Raw genomic sequence first — 25,809 nt, forward strand, 5'->3', positions numbered from 1 at the left:
ACTTTTTTATTATTGGGATGAAATTATAATATATATTTATTTCTTATATATATATTAGAATTATATATTATGAGAAAAAAAAGTATATTTAATAGCAAGGAGTGAGGGTCGGGTTTAGGTTTGAGTTCGGGGACCACAATCCCTATCCCCATAACCAAAATGGAGAAAATTCCTCGACCCCCTCCTTGTGAAAAACAGAGAATCCCTACCCCATTTGGTACATGACCATGTCGTGAAAATTTTCTTTTCTTTTTTTTTTTAACAAGATACGAACTTTTCATTTTTTCTCTATTCTATACACTTATCCTACCAATAGCCAACTCACGTTTTTCCCTCAGATCCCACAAACTCCTCTCTAGCTTCTCTAAGAAAGAAATATTCTCTCCCTCACTCGCCCACTTATTTCTCTCTTTACACACACTCTCTCACTTCCTCTTCTTTATGCACTTTCTCTCATTAATATCCTTCTACACATTTTACCTCACCCATCTTTCTCTAAACATATTTTTTCTCACTAACTTCAGTCTATAAATACATTTTTCTTACTTATGCCTCTCTACACATGCAAACATACACTTTCGGTAACTACACCTATACTTTCTCTCGTTAGTTCGTCCCTGGACATATAGCTTCTCTTTCAACACCTATGCTTTCTATTACTAATCTCTCTGTAGAAACACACTCTTATTTCTTCTTACGTACACACAAGCTCTCATCACTAGTTTGTCTGAGAGTCTCACTACACATAATCGAAAAATCAATCTATATATTCATTTCTCTCTCTAGCTTCTCAAAACATGATACTTTAACTAATTTCTCTCTACACTTTTTCTCACTTGCATCATATTTTTTTCTAACTTTATCTGGCTAGGCTCTCTAGACATGGCCTGGATCTTCCCACTGCCCGAAGGAAAGGAATACAGGAATGCACTAGTTAAGTATATGCTTGTTTAAGATAATATTTAACAAATATATGTGTGTGTGTTTGCAACTGACCATCAACCTGGGTCTTCCTAAATTCCAAATTGATACATTACCTAACTGGTTGAGCAGACCCGATAAATAGCCATCCAAGCTGTGGTAGATAATTGACAGGAGAGCTTGCAAATGTGTGATGTCCATCGGAAGGTTCAGGTCAAAAAACTGATCAACAGTCTGCAAGTTTTTCTTTGTAAGTCCATAAAATGAAAAAATTTATTGAAATAACCCTTAACAGTAAATTTAAAGGGATAAAAAGAAAGCAGCTACACGCAAATTTTACACGCCACTACTATTTCCATCGGTTGCACTGATATTGATTGTTTGAATAGAATACTAGAGAAACAAACAAGACCAAAAATTCTTGTCTTTAAGACATAACTAAAGTAATTGTCATTACAACAATAAATACCTCCTCAATAATTCTAAAAACTTCAATAACTGATGCTGCCAGATTTTGCTGAAATGATATCGGCTCCCAATCCTTCACTTGCCAAAAACACAAAAGTTAGTTAAGAGTTATCAATCTACACACAATGTAAGAAGTGATTAGCATCTAATGTGTTTGTTCTGTACTTTTCCCAGTTGTTTGATTCCATGTAAGAAGATATAAATTATGTATCTCAATAGTCAATCGTAAACTGACAAAAAAACCCATCTGATGAAAGCAAAAGAACGAAAGTGATGTTGGACTAATTATTTAGATATAAAGAAATGACTACATTTGGGGTAGTTGCAAATATGCAAAAACATTCGGTAAAATTAGAAAAATAGTAACCACTGTAAAATATAGTTTAAATATAATTTAGTTTTTTCAAATATAGCACTTTTAAAAAAAAAATTTGAGGTCCAATTTTAAAATAACAACTTTATCCAAATGATATACATCTGTAATATACTTGTAATATATCTATAATATATATGTAATATATCTTACTACTGATATATGTATGCGATATACATCTGATATACTACTGATATGAGTGCCTGATATACTACTGATATAAGTGAAAATTTGTACTATATTTGAAAATTTTAAAAAATAGGTGACATATTTTGAATTACATAAAAGATTTTTGCTACCCATTACAATTTCCCTATACATTTAGCATCTACTTTAATTTTTAATTTTTTTTTTTACTTCATGGCTAATTCATCTTTAAGACTTGATTCAATTTAAGAATTAAAAAAAAAAAAAAAAAAACAACTCAGGATTAATTTAGAAAGTAATTAATTTATAATTATACTTTCTCTTATTCAATTAAGATTTCTTTTACCCATAAATTCTAGGCTTAAATTGTATCCTTAACATTTTAATAAATCAACTATTTAAAACTTTACTGAGCTTATGAGTAACAAACAAAGCATAAATTAAGTTTCTTTCACTCTCTGCTCTTTATTACCTCTTTCTTCAACTCTTCTACAGTGGTTATACACAACAAAATCAAATAAAATGACGACAAAATTCAGGAAGAAGTTGAAGATGATAATATTTCATATATTTTTCAAATATGTTACAAATATTTCACATTCATGGCTTTTACATATCAGATTAAAAAATGGTCCAGTATATCCTAGTTAAGCTAAAATTAAAGTTTCATTTACTAATTCAAGAACTTTTCACCAATTTCTATGCTTTTTCAAAAAATTTTATTGACATTGATATTTCCAAATAAATATTACTTATAGTTTTACACATAATAACTCAAAATGGTCAATTATAGCATAATTAAACAACAATTAAAGCACATCTACTAATGCAAACAATTTTTCATAATTTTCCATGGTTTCCATAATTTTTACCAAAATTTCCATCGATATTTCTATAAAATGAAGACTTCAACCTTTCCGTCTATTGGAGATCTTTAAAAAAAATTAATAAAAAAAAAGGAATCGGAATTTTAAACCTTGCACTTATTGCTAAATTAGAAAAATTGGTCTGCAAATAACAAACCTCTAACTTGAAAGCACGTCCAGTCCATTCTGAGGTTTGTTCCAGTTGATCGATCATCCAGTCAAGAATTATAGGCTTAGCAATTTGTACAATCTGCCAAAAGACAGAGAGGAAATAAACAAACAGATTACCTGCCTGATATATTGAGAGGATCTAACAAGTAAATACAACACTAAACATGAATATAACACTGCCGTTATTGAAGAGATAAAAACTCCAATCAATTTCATACATCCAAAACAGATTACAACCTAATAAATACAAGCCTACCGAGAGTTTACAAAAGAAATAAGCAATAGTAAAATATTTTACAAGGAGAGAAAATATTGTAGAAGTTAAAAAAAAAAAAAAATTCAAGACTATAATAGAAATATCAACGGTTGGAATCTCGAGGGAGTGGAGTGTAGATGAGAGTGATGATTTTTCCCTCTCTTTTTCTTTGATAACGTGTCTGTCAACCACCACCTGATCCGATTATATTTGGTTGCCAGGATAATTGTAGAATATTAAATCCTAGGTAGGTGGCTACCATGAACCATTCCCTCTAAACCCTTTACGGTTTATATTGCCCTCTAAACCCTTTATGGTTTATATTGGCCCTCATTGACCACTAAGCCAAATATCAATTTTCACCATAAACATTCAATTTCATCAAATTGAATCCTAAACTTACAAGTATTTCAATTTTTATCTTCAATTCAATTTCAACCGCACTCACCCCCTCTATTTAAAAAATTAAAAAAAGCTAGGTAAAAATTTTTCCCGAACCCACTAACAGAGACCTTGCACAAAATTAAGCTTTATCCATACACATGTTCAATAAAAAATAATCAACCTCCAAAAACTTACAAATTTCAATAAAAATCCACTTCTAATGTCGCGATTCTTTGAAAGCCTATGAAAGTACATAAAAATATATTTTTTAATAACTCTTAAACAAAAGTCTATTAAAAAGAAAAAATTACAATATTAGACTAAGTTTAAAATCCAATTGGGTGAAATTGAAAGGGAAAAGATAACCTTGCCAAAATCAAGGGAAAATAGATTTTTTTCCCATATAACATTGTATTTTTTTGGTTGAGCCAGCAAAAAAATACAAAAAGAAAAACAAAACTCAATTCTCTCTTCCCTTCCCCCTTTCATCTCAATCTCTTCCCCTCACCCTACCCCCACCCCGCCCCATCACCCCCCCATGTTGTTGTACCCCCATTGTCCCTCACAGCTGCCACCATCACAACCCCATCGCCCCCTCATGCTCAGTTTTCAGATTTGGAATGGAAAATTCAGATCTCGAGGGGGTATGCGTTCAGGCTCAAAGATTTGAGTGGAAAGAGAAAGGTTCAGCAATTCCATGATGACATGGGTGGAAAGGTGAAAAGGGGATGAGGGTGATAACAGTGGGCCAGGGAGGCAAAGCAATGGGGAGATGAGGCAGGGCAATAACAACAGGAGACAATTTTTTTATATTTTTTGCCAAATTATCCTACAAATATTATAAAATAATTGTTTTTTCCATCAACAACGCTAAAATCAATTTAAAAATGTCATGTCATCTTTCTATTGAAGCAACTTACTAAAAAATAACCTCAAAAACTATTTTGGAACATCTGCAGAACCTCATAGATTTAGTTATAATATTTCGGAAATTAGAGACTACTTGTGAAACCTGATGAACTGAAAAGTGTTTATCCTGAAAGAATAATGTGCTGGAAAGGAATAGTTGGAGACAAATTATCCAGCTTGCAAGAATGGGCCCCACAATTTAACAAACACAACTCAAACACATCATATACTGATTGTTCACAAAATTAAAACATGGATGCATAAAGAACAAGCAGGGAAAAAATATTTTATATACTAGGAAGTAGGAATTAAGCAAACGTGTCCAGTCCTATCTGAGTTTTGTTCAAGTTCATAGACCATCCAATCAAGAATTCTACGTGTTTTTTACAATCTGCCAGACAACAATATAATAGAAAGTGCAAACAGCTAACCTTCTCAAATAGAAAGCATCTAAGAAATACAAAATTGCAAACACAAGACAGCATGAATGTAATAAAATGCAAGACACACCAACACATGATCATTCACAAAATTAATACATGGATACGTAAGGTACAAAGATATGAAGAAAATAAAATATGGATACGTCCGATGCATATATACATATACATATAGTCTACAAAGGTATTAATGGAACATAACATCTCATTATGTAGGTTATAAAGCTAATCAAAAACCATAATTCAAATTCTTGGACCAGAGGTGAAAACTTGTTAGATGATCGTTCCATCAAAGTCAAAATTAGGGTGTTTAAACAATGCACTTCTTCAAATAGGATGGAGAGTTCTAATATGATCCAAATTGATTTGCGTATCCAAATTCCTAATAATGTAAGGATGATTTTGACTTGCTATATTACGTTATCTTGAGTTCAAAATGGCCAAAAGCAAACAGAATAAAAAAAAATTCAAATACAAGAATTACACATCAGATGTTATATTGTAAAAAGGGAAAAGATTGGCTGACCGGATAATGGTCAAGGTCTTCCTTGAGAAGGGAACTTAATCTACTTTCTTTGGAAGCAGAGGTAAATAGATGAGTTAGGTCACGATCTAAGAAATAAGCAGCTGGAAGCACTGACCTTACATCATCAGAAAGATTCGATACTTCCTTAAGGAATGGCTTCTGCATTTTAATGAAATATACATCCAGAATAAGTACAAAAGGAAATAGAAGAAAACCTGCATTGGCAGGACAAAAAAAATCACAAAAGGAATTAACGAAACAAACCAATCTTTCTCCATAATACTGGTGCAGTAGCATGGCTGCAATTATCCCAGAATCAGGACATAACTGACGCAACGCTGGGAAGAATACAGTAATTTCGTTCTCAGCAACCAATCGTAGTCTATTTGCAAGCAGAGCCAGAGAATGTACTCTCTCTCCGGATTGAGAATGTACATTATTTTCTGCCTAACCAAGTAAGTAGATTAAAATCATTATAAATTGCAAAGAAACTACGCTTTCCCTTTTAATTACATTAGGATACTGTCAGTGTCATATATCTTGGTGTACCTCTTTGTAAGCAGCTTCTATGGACCTCTCGACATAGGTTCTGAGTTTTCTAGCTCCAGTCTCTTTCAAATCATCCAATCTTTTTAACTAAAGAAAAATATTGACGATTCACATAAGATTCAAAAGAACAAGTAAAAAAGAAAATCTTAGGGGCAATTGCACATACAACAATGCGGCCCAAAACATTAGCTAATCTAGCACAAGCTAAAAAGATTTGCAATTATGACACAATTTTCTCGCTTACATCTATCAATGATAGACGTCTGCGTCTGCCCTATAAAAAATTGTCATATTTGCAGAACCTAATTCCTTGTTCTATAATTGCAAATATGGCAAAATCATTTGCCACCCATTACAATTACCCAAAAATTTTATAATGCTTACCATACCCTTTCCCTTAGTATCAGTTTAGTTGTTAATGTTAGAGTATATATTAGTATATTTTATATTTTTGTGTTAATATTAATTTGTCTTTTACCTTCTCCTTATAGGATTAGGTCAACCTTGTATATTTGTCTCTATATATATAGACTTTAATAATGAGAATACAGAACATTGGATTCTCTCCAACCTTAGTCTCTACATGGTATCAGAGCTTTAGCTTTTGTGCCTATTAAGGTTTTGGTGCCCATTAGGTTTTGTGCCCATTAGGGTTTTGTGCCTTAGGGTTTTGTTTATTGCTATCCAACACTATGACCGCCGCTGCCGACCACCGCCGACCATCACCGCCACTGCCGGTCGCCGCCGACCACCGCCGCCGGTTGCCGCCGACCACCACTGCCACCGTCGTCACCGCCTATCACGACCACCGCCGCCGTCGTTTGCTGATTTGCCAGTTGTTTTTCCAATTGTTATTCGTGGGTTTCGTCTCGCCGTCCTTCGCACCTTCGTCGCGGTGCGCTTCCTTCACCGCCAATCGCCTTCGCCCCTCTGGTTGTCGTGGGGGAGCACTTGGGGTTTCTGGTTTTAGAAAACACCTAATCCGGTTTGGTTCCAACCGTTTGATTCATCTATTTTGTTTGGTTCGGGTGGTTTGGTCTGATTCTATCGTTTTGTTCAAATAAGTTTGCTTGTTTGTTATGGCTGAGAAGAAATCAATCGTAACTTCTGAGGTGATCCCAATGATATCAAAAATCACAGAACACAAGTTGAATGAAGCACGAATAGATTATTTGTCTAACAAGTTGGGCATGATTAACATATATGCACCAACTTGAGGGGGAGTGTTACAGTATATATTAGTATATTTTATATTTTTGTGTTAATATTAATTTGTCCTTTACCTTCTCCTTATAGGATTAGGTCAACCTTGTATATTTGTCTATATATATAGACTTTAATACCTTAATCTCTACAGTTAAAAAGCAAAGGAAGGAAGTCGGAGAAGGAGAACTCACTTCCCTTAACTATGAATATTTATTATGCCAAAAAGTCATCAAGTTATAACCTCCTACTAATTCGCATGCGAATTTAGAAAATAAATGAAAATTTTGTTTGATGGGCTTTTTGTAATTAGTGCTCTGCTTGAGGGGCTCTTTGTAATCTTCCTAACAGGAGTTTTGCACTATGATTTCTACTGTTGATAATTTTTTTAACCTTTTAGCTCTGTGTGGATACCTCATCTCCCCCATTTTGTATATGTTCTTTTGTTCAAACATATCTTCTATTTCAATATCAATGGAAAGTTTGTTTCCTTTAAAAATAAATAAATAAAAATTATATGCAGCCCTAATTTTAAGAAGTAGACTTGAAATTATCAACATCTTAAAACTAGATCGGTTGAGCTTTAAAAGCCAGGAATCCAAAAGGAGAAACTGTTAGAAAGAAAAAAAATGCACAGAAAGAGAAAGCACCTTAAATGACCTCTTTGATAGAGAAAGAGGGGTAAAGAATAAGGATATCTCATGTCGTTCTTACAACATCTAGAGCTGCCCAGCTGATACCATGAGAACGTCAAGGGGCTTTATGATTTTGTCACAGTTACTGAATTTTGTTTCTGGTAGCATCACAAAGTTTGAATTGATATGGAAGATGGTCTGTTTGACGAGGGCTATTTTCTTCAATGACCAATCCCTCTTGACATTCAATGTCAAAAAAATTGTATCTAACAGTCGATGATGCCTCCAAAAGAGTTGTCTCTTGTCATGTGAGATTGTCAAGGAAGCTTTGTTGTTTCTCCCTTATAAAGTACTGATAAATGATTGAATTTATCGAAATCTATCAATTTATGCTTTTGGATTCAGTGATGATTCAATGGGATATCACATATCAAAAAAAGAGGTCTTGTGTTTGAACTCCTATAATATTAATTCCTCCCTTTTTTCTTTCTTGACAAGATACGAACATCTCATTGATATAATAAAAAGATTTAAAAAAAAGTTCAAAGGGAGCGAGAAAAACAACAATAATAAAAAAATAATAATAATAAAAAGACAATGAAAATTTTGTCTCTTGTTAAAAAAGAATCCCATTATGTCCTCATTGTGAGTCTATGATATGATAAACACACATAACTCCACATGACAGAAGACTTCAGGTATGTTATACTCAAAAAACTCAAAAGTTCAGGTATTGATTATGAATTCAGTCACAAGTATGTTATAGTTCGGTTAATCATTTTCATTTTTCACTTTACTCCTAAGGGAATTTGTAATATTTTAACATACTACTCTCCAATCATCAATGAAAAGTTTATAGCAAAAAAAGAGTAGGAGACCGGATTTTAGCTGGGAGAAAATATTCAATTAGGCATGAACTAGATAAAGGGAAGATTCATGAAAACATAGCTAGTACAAGAAGGCATCTAATCTACAAACCAAATATCCATTCAAGTACGTTGTTGCATTACCACCTACCTTTATAGTATTGCAATCATAAGAAGTAACAACTCCAACGGTGGACAACAGGCTCACCACTTTTCCAAAGTAAGAAGGTTTCTGAGTTCAATGAAAATAGCTAAATTAGTATAGAAAAATGATGCAGGTGCCTAGAACGTTGAAGGATGTGATAACAAATATAAGGGTAATGGTACCCTTGAAATAATAATGAGGATACGATAATATTGGGACATTACATCAAAAACCTAGTAATATGAAAAAGGTTAAATCGTATGAAATGTGATTGAACTTTAAAGTAGGTTTCAATTAAACGACCTTTCTGTCAAATTTCTATTAAAATGAAGATAGAAATGTGACGTTTAGTTGTAAAAATAAAGGTACACATGAGCACAAGTAGCTAGCTATAAATTTTTTAAAAAAAGGAAAACTAATGGTTTTAGTCACACTAGAAATTACATCAATTAAGGAGAGATAGATTTGGGAGGTCAGAGTTCTAGTCAAAATTGCATTGTTTAAAAGGAGAAGCCGCAGACTGAAAAGTTATAGACGAATAGAAATCAATCTTCATTGACAATGAAAAGGCACACATTAGAAAAGTCAAAGGAGAGTGGTTCAACAGGAAGTTTTGCAAGAGGAATATGCTCAAAGAGAAAAATTGTGGAAGAGTGGTATTTGTGGAAAGCAAGGGTCTCCAAAAGCTAGGAGAACAACAAAGAAAACGATTGATTGATGGAGGAATACAATTGTCATTCTCAAATATAAGAAACTTGTCAAGGAATTGTGGTCTCTAGGTTTGGTTGTCTTAAGTTTCTTTGTCTGTCTCTTCTCTCTTCTCTATTTATATCCTAGCCTTAATTTTTGTCCATTGATCATGGGAGGGAAATTCCAAATTTCGTTTGCTTGTGGTTTGCCCTAAAAAATTTTGCTTCCTCCAAATATTATGATTGTGAAAGAATGAACAATATTCTATCCTAACCTCAAACTTGTTCCCTCCAAATCATGGCATTTGAAATGTGACTAAAACCCCCTAATTATATAAGGCTCATTGACACATCATATTTCTATCTTCATTTCAACAGGGAAGTTGTTGAATTAGTTAGAAGTTAAGATTATGTGGACTTAGTTAGAAGTTGTTTTAAAGTTGTTTAGATTTTGTGTTTAAATTTAGCAAATAAATCTTCTTTTTTGTTAGGGAAGTTAGGAGGTTATTCCTAGATTTTGTTTCCTCTTGTAACCTATAAATAGTGCCTCTATTCCTCATCTTTGATCAATCAATTTGAGAATTTATTTCTTCTCTCTTTTCTCATGTATGTCTCTCTGGTGTCTCTATCCTTAGTTTTTATGGTATTAGAGCTAGGTTTAGATTGACACCAGAATGGTTAAAACAGCCATGATGACTGACGCATGAGAGTTCTGACGGATCGAATACGACCTCAATTTCTCTCCCTAAAAGCACATCCACGACACCTCACATCTCTATCTCTGAAAACACTTCGCTCCAAATTACCTCTCCAAAACTCAACGGAAAAAAATTTCTGCAATGGTCTCGATCGACCCTCCTAGTTATTCATGGCCGCAGTCGACTCGGGTACATCAATGGCACGATAGCAGAACCAGATGAAGCAAACCCTTCTTTTTCCGTGTAGGATGCACAAAACTCAATGGTCATGGCATGGCTCATTAACTCGATGGAGGAGGACATTAAAGAATCCTTCATCTTCTACTCAACAGCAAAGGATCTTTGGAATGCGCTCACTATGGCTTTTTCTGATTTTGATAACTCGGCTCAATTGTTTGAATTACGCAATAAGGCACGTTCCTTACGACAAGGTGAATCTGATATCACCCAATACTACAGCTCATTACGTAGGTTGTGGGCTGAACTTGATCTATGTCTCAATCTCGAATGGGAGAACTCGAAGGATGCTGAACGCTTCCGCAAACACGTCGAGAAGGAACGAATTTATGATTTTCTTGCAGGTCTTCGTCCGGAATTAGATGATGTGCGTGGCCGCTTACTTGCCACAAAGCCAATCCCAGCCATTGACAAAATCTTCACAGAAGTTCGTTGGGAGTCAAGCCGTAAACGTGTGATGATAGGTGATACACCCACCAAACCTCTGTCCCTCTCACTGGAATCATCAGTTCTGGCGGCACAAGGTCCACCACCACCTTCATCCCGATCTACTCGTCAGAACAATCTATGGTGTGATCATTGTAAGCGCACAAACCATACAAAAGATCGGTGTTGGGAACTCCATGGTCGTCCTCAACGGAAGAATTTATCAGGGAATTATCGGCCACCTCCACCTACAAATACTCCACCTTCTCAAACCAGCTCCTTCGGCTATCAAGTGGGCCCTAATGTGTCAAACTCCCAAGATTTGGCCACCTCTCTCCCTCCATTTTCTAAGGCACAACTTGAACAACTCTATCGCCTCTTAACACCGCCGGTTGAGTCTACTCCTTCGTTAAGTTTTGTGGCACAACGAGGTATTTTTAGTGCAACTTTAACAAGTCAGCAGCATTCCGATCAGTGGATCTTAGATTCGGGTGCAACTGATCATATGACCGCTTTTCATGATATGTTTACCATGTACTCACCCAACCCGATTCAGACACATGTCAAGCTTGCAGATGGGTCATCGGCCATTATTAAGGGCTTTGGTTCTGTTATTCTTAGCCCAAACATTACATCGCACTCAGTGCTCCATGTGCCTAAATTATGTTGCAATCTAATTTATGTTCAGAAGTTAACTCATGATTTAAAGTGTCAAGCCATGTTCACTGACTCTAAGTATTTGTTTCAGGACTTGATAACGGGAACGACGATTGGCAATGTTGATGGCTTTGAAGGGCTCTACTACTTCAGAGGACCAAGTCTAAGAAATAAACAAGTTCTCCAGGTTGGTAGTGAGTCGAATTCTAGAGAACAACAAATTCTACTTTTACGTCGTCGTTTAGGGCACCCGAGTTTTCAGTATCTTAAACATTTGTATCCTTCACTTTTTCATAAAGATGACCTTTTTACTTGCGAAGTGTGTCAACTTGCAAAACACTCTCGGAAATCTTATCCTTCTGTTGAGTATATACCATCCAGTCCATTCACAATGATTCATAGTGATTTATAGGGGTCGTCTCGCATCAAAACTATGTCCAGTAAACGTTGGTTCCTTACCTTCACTAATGACCACACTAGGGTTTTTTGGGTCTATTTACTTAAAGAAAAATCAGAAACTGCATCAATCTTTCAATAGTTTCATTCTCTCATTTATAATCAATTTAATACGAGAATCAAAATTCTTCGCACAGATAAGGGAACAGAATATTTTAATCAAACATTGGGAACTTTCCTGTCTCAAAATGGAATCATTCACCAAAGTTCCTGTGTCATTACCCCCCAACAAAATGGTATAGCTGAAAGGAAAAATAGGCATCTTTTAGAAACTGCTCGTGCACTCATGGAATCGTTTTTGGGGTGATGCTGTCCTTACTGCTTGTTATCTCATTAATCGAATGTCCTCTCGTGTTCTGAAATTTAACACTCCACTAGAAATCTTACTCACTATCTATCCGCAAATCCGATCTGTCCTCACAATTCCCCTCAAAATATTTGGATGTACTGCATTCACTCATGTTTATGATCATGAACGTCACAAATTGGAGCGAAAAGCCAGAAAGTGTGTCTTCCATGGTTACTCTCCTACTCAAAAAGGCTATAAATGTTATTGTCCATTCACCAATAAATTTTACACTACCATGGATGTCACATTTTTTTAGTCTCGATCTTTTTTCTTCCTAAATTCCCCTCAGGGGGAGACTGAGCCTATTACAAGTAGTCTTGATGGAAATTTTTGGGAGATTGACGATCTAAATACCAGAATTGAGTCCCCTCAGTCAAAAATACCTGAGATTGATGGTCTAAATACCGAGTCACCTCAGCCAAAAATACCTATCCCGATCGTCCCAATTACTCAGATAGAAGAGTCAATTCCTATTATTTCTTGTAATAATGAAGATGATCAAGTCAACCCAAATCGAAGTGACAAGCAACCTGAGACTCTTGTTTATTCTCGGCGACAAACGGTTCAAAGAGGAGTGGAGCCACCACAGCCTCAACAGCAAAGTCATGAATCCATCTCGTCCTTAGATACTGAACAATCTACCCTTGTGCCTCAAGACAATACTAATGATCTTGATCTCCCTATTGCACTTAGGAAGGGTGTAAGATCGTGTACTCAACATTCAATTGCTCGATTTATTGGTTATAGTCATTTATCTTCAGCAGTTCAGACCTTGGCTCTCAATCTAGAAGCCAATGAGGTACCAAAATCTATTCAAGAGGCTATGAGCAATCCACAGTGGAAAAATGCGGTAGATGATGAAATGAAGGCTTTGAAGCTTAATGATACGTGGACAGTAGTTGATCGTCCTCAAGATAAACCAACGGTAAGATGCCGATGGATTTTAACTATCAAATATAATGCTGATGGATCCATTGAAAGGTATAAAGCAAGATTGGTGGCCAAAGGATACTCTCAGACTTTTGGGGTAGACTATCAGGAGACATTTGCACCCGTTGCAAAATTAAACACGATCCGTGTCCTCTTGTCCCTTGCTACAAATCTAGATTGGAAACTACAACAACTGGATGTCAAGAATGCATTCCTCACTGGAGATTTGGAAGAAGAGGTGTACATGGACCTTCCTTCTGGATTTGACATTGATAAGTATGATGGGAAGGTGTGTAAGCTGAAGAAATCTCTCTATGGTTTAAAACAATCCCCACGTGCATGGTTCAGGCGATTTTCAAAGGCTGTTTGTAAACAAGGATATACCCAAGCTCAAACTGACCATACAATGTTCTATAGGCACTCTCAAGGTAAGATCACCATCCTCATTGTTTATGTCAATGATATTATCGTCACAGGTGACCATCATGAAGAAATAGAGAGACTAAAACAGGCACTTGGAAAGGAGTTCGAAATAAAGAACCTGGGAACACTTCGGTATTTTCTAGGGATGGAAGTTGCAAGGAGCAGAACTGGTATATCTGTATGTCAAAGAAAATATGTACTCGACCTCTTGAAGGAAACCGGAATGCTTGGATGTAAACCATCTGATACTCCAATAAGTCCCAATCATAATTTGGGAGAGAGCCTAGATGGGGTACCCGTTGATAAAGGGAGATATCAGCGTCTTGTTGGAAGATTAATCTATTTATCTCACACTAGGCCGGATATTGCATTTGCAGTGAGTGTTGTAAGTCAATACATGCATGCTCCTACTGAAGAACACATGGAAGTCGTGTATCATATTCTTAGATATCTTAAAGGAACTCCAGGACTTGGATTATTTTTCGGAAAAGATGATAACAGAAAGATTAAGGTGTTCACAGATGCTGATTGGGCAGGTTCTATTCAAGATAGGAGATCTACGACAGGATATTGTACCTTCGTATGGGGTAATCTTGTTACATGGAGGAGTAAGAAACAATCAGTTGTTGCAAGAAGTAGTGCTGAGGCTAAATTCAGGGCATTATCTCATGGTATTTGTGAGATAATGTGGCTGAAACTCCTTCTCCAAGAACTCAAGATCAGGTTTGATAGTTCAATGGAAGTCTATTGTGACAACAAGGCTGCAATTGCTATTGCACACCGTTAATAATAAGAAAAGAAAATAATTCTTCCTTAATTACTCCAAATGATTGATACAAGGCTATATAAATAGCAGTCACAAAGAAGAAACTAAAAAGAAATTCTTGCCTATTAGGATAAAGAAATACTTACCTATTAGGACAATAAAACCCTAACCTAAATAAAATAGGAAACCTTTAAAATAAAATAAACTATAATTTAACACTCCCCCTCAAGCTGGTGAATGAATATTTTCCATTCCCAGCTTGTTAACCAAATGCTCAAAGTTGTTGTTGTTCAATCCTTTTGTAAGAATATCTACTATTTGATTGTTTGTTGGTACAAATTGAGTACATATGAGGCCGCTATCTAACTTCTCTTTTATGAAGTGTCTATCAACTTCAACATGCTTGGTTCTGTCATGTTGAACTGGATTATGTGCAATACTAATGGCAGACTTGTTATCACAATAAAGTTTCATAGGCCCTTCCCATGGAATCTTCAAATTTTCTAAAATATTTTTTATCCACAGTAATTCGCAGATGCCCAATGTCATTGCTCTAAATTCCGCTTCTGAACTTGATCTTGCAACTACATTTTGTTTTTTACTTCTCCATGTCACTAAGTTCCCACCAAAGAAAGTACAATAGCCAGAAGTGGATTTTCTATCGTCTATTGATCCTGCATAATCTGCATCTGTATAAACTTTTAGATTGAGTTTCTCGCCTTTCTTAAACAACAATCCTCTCCCAATGGAGTTCTTTAAATAGTGGAGTATTCGGTACACAGCTTGAAGATGAATTTCTTTTGGACTATGCATAAATTGGCTTACCACTCCTACAGCATACGCAATATCTAGTCTCGTATGAGAAAGATATATTAATTTTCCAACTAACCTCTGGTAAGTTTCCTTATTTACTGGAGGACTCTCTTCAGATGCACATAATCTATGGTTTTGATCAATCGGCGTTCCTATTGGTTTGCTGCCAAGCTTTCCTGTTTCAGAAAGTAAGTCAATCACATATTTCTGTTGTGATAAGAATATGCCTTGTTTAGAATAGGCTACTTCTATCCCAAAAAAATATTTCAGTCTTCCCAATTCTTTAACTTCAAACTCTTGGATTAAACAATTTCTCAATTTCTCTTGCTCATTATTATCATTGCCAGTGACGATAATATCGTCCACATAAACAATCAATGCTGTTACTCCCCCTGTAGCAGAATGTTTTATAAACAATGTATGATCTCCTTGACTTTGTTACTGTTACCAAGGTACCATCTGCTGTAGAAATTTTCTTATTGCTCGGACAAATATAGTAAGAGATAAAATGACAGCTACTATTCGTCATATGGTCTGTTGCACCAGAATCAATAATCCAGGTACAAAGTTTAGGCTGGGAGTTTGTACTCGTCAAAGTTACCGAGCATGTACCTTGACTAAGAGCATTATCCAAAGTTTTTAAGAAGCTCCTTAATTGTTTGATCTCATTTACGTCCAAGTTTTTTCTAATTTTGGACGACTGTGACATTGATACCAAGACTAAACTGCAACTCAAAAATGGAGATCCAAAACTGAAAAAACAGTACTGTAACGAACCGAAAAAGGGCTGAACCGAATCAAAAACAGTTGAATCGAACCAAATCTGGCTGAAACGAACTGAAACCTGTCGAAACGATCCGACAATGAACTGAACCGGACTGAAAAACGCTAAACCAGTCCAACAACGATTTGAACCGAGCCTAAAGGAGCCGAACTGGCTGGACCGAACCAAGTGAACCGAACCAGTTGAACCAGACTATCTGAACCGAACTGGACGAGCCGGGTTGACTGGACCGGACGTAACAGCAAAGGACGACGGCGGCAACGGTGGCGGCGACGAATAACAGCGGTGACGGTGATCGTTGTCGGTGACGAAGGACGGCGAGACGAAACCCATGAACAGCACTCGAAAAACAGGAGCGCTGGCGAATCAGCAAACGGTGCCGGCGGTGGTCGACGGTGGTTGGCGGCGGTCGGTGGTGGCCGTGAGTTGAGCGGCGGCAGTAATAAACAAAATCTTAATGGACAAAAAAACCCTAATGGGCATCAAAACCCTAATGGGCACAAAACCCTAGTTAAAAAATTTTTTTGAAGAAACCTAGAGCTCTGATACCATGTTAATAATAAGAAAAGAAAATAATTCTTCCTTAATTACTCCAAATCATTGATACAAGGCTATATAAATAGCAGTCACAAAGAAGAAACTAAAAAGAAATTCTTGCCTATTAGGATAAGGAAATACTTCCCTATTAGGACAATAAAACCCTAACCTAAATAAAATAGGAAACCTTTAAAATAAAATAAACTATAATTTAACATACACAATCCAGTGCATCATGATCGTACTTAACATGTTGAGGTTGACAGGCATTTTATCAAGGAGAAGATTGAAGAGAAAATTATAAATCTGATGTATGTTCCATCATCAGATCAAGCTGCAGATATCCTAACAAAAGGACTCTTGAGACCCGTGTTTGAAAGGTTGTTGATCAAGCTGAAACTGTTCAATCTGTATAGTCCAGCTTGAGGGGAGTGTTGAATTAGTTAGAAGTTAAGATCATGTGGACTTAGAAGTTGTTTTAAAGTTGTTTAGATGTTGTGTTTAAATTTAGCAAATAAATCTCCTTTTTTGTTAGGGAAGTTAGGAGGTTATTCCTAGATTTTGTTTCCTCTTGTAACCTATAAATAGTGTCTCTATTCCTCATCTTTGATCAATCAATTTGAGAATTTATTTCTTCTCTCTTTTCTCGTGTATGTCTCCCTGGTGTCTCTATCCTTAGTTTTAGAAGCTAACAGAATGGTTAACTTAAATAATCAAATTATTTAGTCAAGAGTTAAAATGAAACTTTGGAACGACTAGATCATTAGTTGAAACTACCCATCCCCATGCATACCTCTATTTTTACAACTCACCATCGCGTCATATTTTTGTCTTCATTTTAATGAAAAGTTTACTGAAAGGTTATTTTGAAACAACTTTAAAGGTTAAAAGGTAAAGCTTTTCAAATAATAAGGACATAATTTAACCCATAAAAAATTTGAACAATGCCATCGGGCATCAAATTTATAGGGCTGACAGGATATCATAACGGAAAAAACGTAGTTAATAATTGAAATTCACCTCGCGGAAATGCAAATGGTAGTCTTGTAGTTTAATGTCACACCAACTGCTAATTAAGAAGAAGATGGCCTCCACCAAACTTAACTTCATTTCATTGCCATTACATGATATTGAACATGATAGGCTTTTTAAATATTGTTCCTCTCTCACACCATCATCTTTAGATGAAGAAACTTTCTCTAACTCAAGAATCGCATCGTCCAAGAATGGAGCTTCATCTGTCTTGACAAACTTCAATAGGAAAAATTACATTAGATAAAATGCAATCGAAAATATTTTCCTAAAATAAAACTAATCATTTTTTCTAATAACCAGAGGATACGGCATATTTCTTCACTATTAAAAGTTTTAAATTTTAAATATAATTATAAAAAAAACCACAACAAGGGTAAAGGATTACAGGAACCAGAAAAAAAAAATTTACACTGATTGATAAAAGCCCCCCCGACCCAACCCCAAACATCCACAATTTTTTCATGCTTTCTTCATAAACCTTTGTATTCCATCAAAACGAGCAGAAGTGCTGATTTTGAACACTTCTATATAGCCTTCCTCTTCATAGCATCCGTTAGATTATACTACCACAAAACTTAAAAGCTTAAGCTAACAAGTTATCATATATTCAATCTTGTATCCTTAACACTCTTCCTCCTCAATTGTGGGCTTGAAAATTGACACAAGATCCAACTAAGTGCTATCAATATTAATTAAGAAAGAAATATTACTAGAGTTCGAACATGAATCTTTTGCTCTATTACTATGCTGAATTACTACTAAACTCGAAAGCTTAAATTGATAGATTATAGTACATTTAATCTTTTATTCATAGTCGTAACACCTCCAACTAAAAATATCTCAACATGAACACAAAGCCATTGAAGATAAAAGGAACTTCAACCAATATGTAATTTGAAGGCGTATACAATCAAGAAGAAAGAATAATCAAATATTGTACCTGCAGGTTTGCAACAAAAACATCAGGTCGATTAGTAGAAATAATCAACAATTCCCCGAGAATTAAAGAAACAATTACATGGCATGCCTAACCTATCCTACCATAATAAAGAAGGTATTGAGTAGAGAAAAATCATTAACAAATAACCTAATTTAAATTTTCAATTTGAAGATGAAGAATTCAATCGTGCAGTTTATTGAATAAAACAGGCCCAACTAATGACTTCAAAGAGAATTATCTTTATTACCTGCCGGAAAAGGATCCACCCATGTATCATGTTGTGTACTTCTGGAGTGATGCCTAAAGCAGGCCAAGTCAATTTGACAAGGACGAGAACGTCATCAACTTCCTGTACAAAGGAGAGAGACTAATCATCGTAAGTTATGAACCATAATTAATAGCACATGCAAAATCAACTCAAAGAAAGATTTGAGGAAACACATACCGTAATGAGATGGCTGTCGTCAAGAACATCAAGTACACCTAAAAGCAATTTCTCATATAACCTGATGTTTAAGTGATAACCAGCAAGAGCTGACAACTTTGACAGTACTTGCCCGATACCTGACAATACTTTAGCACGCTCAGATGAAACCATATTGATATCCCATTCCTACCATGTTCAACAATGGAATATGTCAGATTCTTCTATAAGATCCATAGAGGAAATTTAGAAAACTGAGAAAAGCTAGCCACTCTAGACTAGCATTAAATTATCTGTATTCGATTAAAGTAAACAAAATGAAAACAAAACCTTTGTACTTCTGATCTTCAGAAGAGAACTTTCACATATTCGATGTTCGGATGCCACAAGATCAGCAGAGAAACATAATTCTTCCAAAATATTGGCCTACGGATGTAGACGCCAAACTTCATGGTTAAAGGAAGGAGAAGACGTTTTATGTCTGTGAAAGCTAACTCATTAGTACAGCAAGAAAACAGAAAACAGACCCGAAGTGTTTTTATCAAGTCAAGTTCCATAATCAATAATGTGACTGTTCGCTTCTCAAAGAAGACAAGATCTTTCTCTCAAGTGATTAACCAACTATAAAATTTTGAAAGGAACATTGAACTAAAGCCCCTATTTCATCTGAAATATGGCTTAGAAAAAATGTCTGTTGTATATAACGGTGTTACATAATTATATCAAACTTCACTTACGTTAGAGTATAGATATTAGTATATTTTATATTCTTGTATTAATATTAATTTATCTTTTACCTTCTCCGTATAGGATTAGGTCAACCTTGTATATTTGTCAGACTTTAATAATGAGAATACAGAACATTGGATTCTCTCCAACCTTAGTCTCTACATGGTATCAGAGCTCTAGGTTTTGTGCCCATTAGGGTTTTGTACCTTAGGGTTTTGTTCATTGCTATCCAACACAACTCACCGCCGACCGCCGTCGACCACCGTCTCCGCCGCCGATCACCGCCACCGTCGACCGCCTGCCGACCGCCGCCGCCGCCGCCGCCGCCGTTTGCTGATTCGCCAACGTTGCTGTTTTCCAATTGCTATTCGTGGGTTTCGTCTCGCCGTTCTTCGCACCTTCATCGCTGCCAGTTGTCGTGCGCTTCCGTCACCGCCAATCGCCTTGGCCCCTCTGGTTGTCGTGGGGTAGCACTTAGGGTTTCTGGTTCTAGAAAACACCTAATCCGGTTCAAGCGGTCTAGTTCAACCAGTTTGGTTTCAAGTGGTTTGGTTCATCTAGTTCAAGTTCGGTTCGGTCTGGTTCGTCACATTCCGGTTCGGTTTGGTTGGTTCTGGTCCGGTTCGTTTGTTTCAGTTCAATTGGTTTGGTTCGATTCCCTTTCCTCCTTAAGATTTGGTTTGGTCTATTTCAGTGCAGTTTTTGTTTGTGTCCATATTGTTGAAGTTATGATTGAAAAGAAATTAATGGTAACGATCTCTGCAGAAGAGTTTGCTAAATTCGAACAGTATCAAGAGTCATTGATGGCATCATCCTCTAATCCAATCACTGTCATTGCTGATTCAGGTAATACCAATAAATGTCTTATTTCCTCCGCGTCAAAATGGGTCATTGACTCTGGTGCTACGAATCATATGTCAGGTAACCCCAATTTATTTGCTACTTTTTCACCATCTACATCTTTACCTGATGTTACAATAGCGGATGGCACCGCTTCTCCTGTTCTTGGCTCTGGCACAGTTCATCTCTCCAAAACTCTTTCATTGACCTCTGTTTTAAATTTGCCACAATTTTCTTTTAATTTGATCTCTGCCAGTAAACTTACTCATGATCTCAATTGTTGTGTCTTATTCTTTCCTGGTTATTGCTTATTTCAGGATCTTACAACGAAGAAGACTATTGGTAAAGGGCGTGAATCTAATGGCCTCTACACGTATGATACACAAATACCTACGGCCACTGTTTGCACTCGAGTGCCAACTCCTTTCGAAGAACATTGTAGTTTGGGTCATCCATCTCTCTCCGTGTTAAAGAGTCTTCGTCCTCAATTTCACAGTTTGCATTCTTTAGATTGTGAGTCATGTCAATTTGCTAAGTTTCATCGTCTCAGTTCCTATCCTAGAGTCAATACATGAGCTAATGCTCTTTTTGAATTAGTTCATTCTGATGTTTGGGGTCCTTGTCCTATTGAGTCCAAAAATGGATTTCGGTATTTTGTTACTTTTGTTGATGATTTCTCTCGTGTAACTTGGTTATATTTGATGAAACATCATTCTGAGTTACTTTCTCATTTTCGTAACTTTCATGCTGAAATTCGAACTCAATTTGGTGGCTCTCTTAAAGTTCTACGGAGTGATAATGCTAAGGAATATTTTTCTAGTGCTCTTGGCTCCTATTTAAGTGAACATGGTATTATTCATCAATCATCTTGTGTTGATACTCCGTCTCAAAATGGAGTTGCAGAAAGGAAAAATAGACATCTTCTCGAAACAACAAGAGCCTTAATGTTTCAAATGCATGTTCCAAAATACTTTTGGGCTGATGCTGTTTCGACGGCTTGCTTCTTGATTAATCGCATGCCTTCGTCAGTTCTTAAGGGTGGAATACCTTATCGTACTTTGTGTCCTACGCAACCTTTATTTCCTATTAAACCTAAAATATTTGGTTGCACTTGTTTCATTCGGGATGTTCGCCTCCAGCTCACCAAATTAGACCCTAAGTCATTGAAATGCATTTTCCTTGGTTACTCTCGTGTTCAAAAAGGGTATCGATGTTATTGTCCTGATCTCAATAGTATCTTGTCTCTCCTGACGTCACGTTCTTTGAAAATACTCCTTTTTCATCGTCCTTGAGTACCAGTCAGGGAGAGCAGTCACAGGAAGATGATACCTTTCTTGTCTATTCTATTGTCTCTACTTCTACTGAAGAACTTCTTAGCAATACATCTCCCTCTGCGCCTGATCCTTCTCTCCCCACTATTACTCAAGTTTATTCTCGTCGGCAACCTCCTACAGATTCATGCCCTATACCAACAGCTTCTTTGTCTGTGGATCCAGGAACGAGTGATGACCTTCCTATTGCCCTTCGAAAAGGTAAGCGTAAGTGTACTTATCCTGTTTCTTCTTTTGTTTCATATAACCATTTATCATCATCTACTTGTTCGTTTATTTCATCCCTTGAATCTGTATCTATTCCTAAAACTGTTCATGAAGCTTTGTCTCATCCTAGTTGGCGGGCTGCTATGTTGGAGGAGATGACTGCCTTAGATGACAATGGTACTTGGGATTTAGTGTCTCTTCCTGCCGGAAAGAAACCTATCGATTGTAAATGGGTGTTTGTTGTTAAAGTTCGTCCGGATGGATCAATTGCCCGTTTGAAAGCTCACCTTGTTGCTAAAGGATATGCGCAGACTTACGAAATTGATTATTCTGATACTTTTTCTCCGGTTGCTAAATTGGCTTCTGTCAGGTTATTCATTTATTGGCATCTATTCACCATTGGCCCTTGCATCAGCTTGATATTAAAAATGCATTCCTCCATGGTAATCTTCAAGAAGAAGTTTATATAGAGCAACCACCAGGTTTTGTTGCTCAGGGGGAGAATGGAAAGGTATGTCGCCTTCGTAAATCCTTATATGGGTTGAAACAAAGTCTGCGAGCATGGTTTGGAAAATTCAGTCAGGTGATTGAGAATTTTGGAATGAAGAAGAGTAAGTCAAATCATTCTGTTTTTTATAAAAAATCTGAGTCTGGTGTTATCTTACTAGTTGTGTATGTTGATGATATTGTAATTACTGGTAATGATTCATCCGGCATCCTATCACTGAAGTCTTTTCTTCATAGTCAATTTCATACTAAAGATTTGGGAATGTTGAAATATTTCTTAGGAATTGAAGTAACAAGGAACAAGAAGGGGATCTTTTTGTCACAAAGAAAGTATGTACTTGACTTGTTAACTGAAACAGGAAAGTTAGCTGCTAAGCCGCGTAGTACCCCAATGATACCTAATTTACAACTTACAATGGAAGGGGAGTTGTTGAAAGATCTTGAGAAGTATAGGAGATTAGTAGGGAAGCTGAATTATCTTACGGTTACAAGGCCAGACATAGCTTATCCAGTCAGTATTATGAGTCAGTTTATGAGTTCTCCTACAACTGACCATTGGATCGCATTGGAACATATTCTATGTTATTTGAAAGATGCTCCTGGACGTGGCTTGTTATATAAAGATCATGGTCATCTTAATATTGAATGTTTTTCAGATGCTGATTGGGCAGGTTCTAAGGAAAATAGAAGATCAACCTCAGGATATTGTGTATTTGTCGGAGGTAATTTAGTTTCTTGGAAAAGTAAGAAACAAAACGTGGTGTCGCGTTCGAGTGCTGAATCAGAATATAGAGCTATGGCACAGTCGGTGTGTGAATTAGTATGGATACATCAGCTTCTGACTGAATTGGGATTTGGCATCACCACTCCAATAAAACTTTGGTGTGATAATCAAGCAGCTCTTCATATTGCATCTAATCTAGTATTTCATGAACGAACCAAACACATTGAAGTTGATTGTCATTATGTATGTGAGAAAATACTGCAAGGATTGGTGGTTACAGGGTATGTGAAGACTGGAGATCAGCTAGGAGATATCTTTACTAAAGCATTGAATGGAGTACGAATAGATTATTTGTCTAACAAGTTGGGCATGATTAATATATATGCACCAACTTGAGGGGGAGTGTTAGAGTATAGATATTAGTATATTTTATATTCTTGTATTAATATTAATTTGTCTTTTACCTTCTCCGTATAGGATTAGGTCAACCTTGTATATTTGTCTATATATATAGACTTTAATAATGAGAATCCAGAACATTGGATTCTCTCCAACCTTAGTCTCTACAACTTATATTGTCACTCTTACGTGATACTCCATCCGTTTTAAAGAAAAGCCACAACTATAACAGCCATCACCCAGACGTTTATAACTTCTAAATCTAATAACCATTGCACTCCATAACAACTTAAAACAATTATAATCTCTAGACAATTTGTTACAGCTATAAATTCAAAAATTAAAAAATAATAATAAAACCAAATTCAATTAAATTCTTTTACAAAATTTTATATACTCTCACGTGTTTCTTTTTCTTTTTTGCGCTAGTATTTTGTAGAAATTCACTCCAATGCTACCCATTGCATAATATCTATTTCATCCACTCCCTTCAACACGGTTGATTATTGTCACCATACCAATTGTCCACGATTGTCACCCTCACTTTATTGTCATGTTAGATTCTCGATCACGAGAAAGTAACAAGATAACTATATTGCAATATTAAAGAGATGTTATAATATCGATAGCCTTTCGAGAGGGCTATCTCTCTCCCAAGAACAATGCCAAGTTCCTCGCCTTAAACTATTCCCCAAAAGATCTCATCCTTCTCTCCCTACTACACCTATTTATATCCAACTTACCCCTAACTAATTACCATAATGCCCCTAACTAATATACTAATACTATTCTCAAACTATCCTAGGACTCTCACATTATCCCGCCCTTCAAAGACACCTTGTCCTCAAGGTGTGTCAACAAAAACAAAATAACCCTTTTTTTTCTTTTTCTTTTTTTTTAACACCCACAATATTAAAAACCTAGCCAAATATCAAACCCTAGGTTCTGAATCTGCTGTTCTAACAGGTGTGCAGCGGTTCTGAATTTGCTGTTCTGACAGTGTTCAGTGGATGGCAGAGGACAATGGGTCGTGCAGTAGATGGTGGTGGCCGGTGGTATGTGACAGAAGATGGTGCGGCAGCAGTGGCATGTGACAGCAACGACAGGAAGGTGTACCACAGCGAACATCGATGGTGTGACAAACAACGGCGGATGATGGTGTACAGCGGCGGCACACTCTGATACCAATTTGTTAGGTTCCCGATTATGGGAAAGTAACAAGATAACTTTATTTATCAAAGAGACGTTACAATATGGATAGCCTTTCGAGAGGGCTATATCTCTCCCAAGAACTATATCGATAATCTTAAGCCAAGTTCCTCACCTTAAACTATTCCCCAAAATACCATCCTTGTCTCCCTCCTACCCCTACTTATATCCAACTTACCCTTAACTAATTACCATAATGCCCCTAACTAATATACTAATATTCTTTCTCAAACTATCCCTATTAGGACTCTCACATGTCACCCTACCAATTGTCTATGGTGACAATAGTTGCTGGACCCAGCAGAGATGTCAATCTCTACAAAAGAATCATGTTTCTCGGAGTTTCAAAAGGCCAAGTCTAGACTACAATATATGGATCATAAGGTTGTTCTCCTTTTCTCTGTTTTTAGATATATGGCTTCTTATTTATCTATCCCCCCCCCCCTCTCTCGCCTCTAAAATTGCTTGGTCGTAAGGTGCTCGAGATAATACAAGTGTTTATACCCTACTGAATATGTGTAGTCCATAATTAATGAACAGTCACGCATAAAAAAGAACTAGAGAGCTTTCCAGCCATTTAAACTAGGGTAAAAAATGGAAATGTTTTGTCTCCTTCAATTGTCCATAGTTTATTAATTACCTGTCTGAGCTTCCATTGCATATAAGCTTTCTCACTAGGAAAATCAGACCTGAAAACTCCATGCAAAAGGGCCAGCAATATTTGAGGAACATTAATTTGCCCCCAGTTTCTCCTTGCAGCCAATCCCATTAACCTTTTCCTCATGCATGCATCATTAACTGCTGAAATCTGGTCAATTGACATAAATACTGATCTCAAAT

General features: G+C 36.3%; 1 protein-coding gene across 8 annotated transcripts in view; it reads right to left on the reverse strand.

Annotated features, from left to right (window-relative positions):
* The window catches only part of LOC111020389 (DNA topoisomerase 4 subunit B (DUF810)), a 36,172-nt gene that overhangs the window by 7,406 nt on the left and 2,957 nt on the right, over window positions 1–25,809 (reverse strand). For all 8 annotated transcript variants that reach the window (XM_022297047.2, XM_022297046.2, XM_022297045.2 and 5 more), the window contains 12 exons: window positions 25,610–25,777; window positions 19,354–19,449; window positions 19,045–19,212; window positions 18,847–18,948; window positions 17,645–17,875; window positions 8,866–8,946; window positions 6,011–6,097; window positions 5,726–5,908; window positions 5,462–5,620; window positions 2,933–3,025; window positions 1,391–1,462; window positions 1,038–1,155 (listed from right to left, as the gene is read on the reverse strand). In XM_022297047.2, coding sequence (XP_022152739.1) covers window positions 1,038–1,155; window positions 1,391–1,462; window positions 2,933–3,025; window positions 5,462–5,620; window positions 5,726–5,908; window positions 6,011–6,097; window positions 8,866–8,946; window positions 17,645–17,875; window positions 18,847–18,948; window positions 19,045–19,212; window positions 19,354–19,449; window positions 25,610–25,777 — 1,558 coding nt within the window. The remainder of the gene's footprint in view (window positions 1–1,037; window positions 1,156–1,390; window positions 1,463–2,932; window positions 3,026–5,461; window positions 5,621–5,725; window positions 5,909–6,010; window positions 6,098–8,865; window positions 8,947–17,644; window positions 17,876–18,846; window positions 18,949–19,044; window positions 19,213–19,353; window positions 19,450–25,609; window positions 25,778–25,809) is intronic.

The sequence above is a fragment of the Momordica charantia genome (assembly GCF_013281855.1).
Source record: "Momordica charantia cultivar OHB3-1 chromosome 10 unlocalized genomic scaffold, Mcharantia_2.0 BLBB01000010.1, whole genome shotgun sequence".
NCBI classification, from domain to species: domain Eukaryota; kingdom Viridiplantae; phylum Streptophyta; class Magnoliopsida; order Cucurbitales; family Cucurbitaceae; genus Momordica; species Momordica charantia.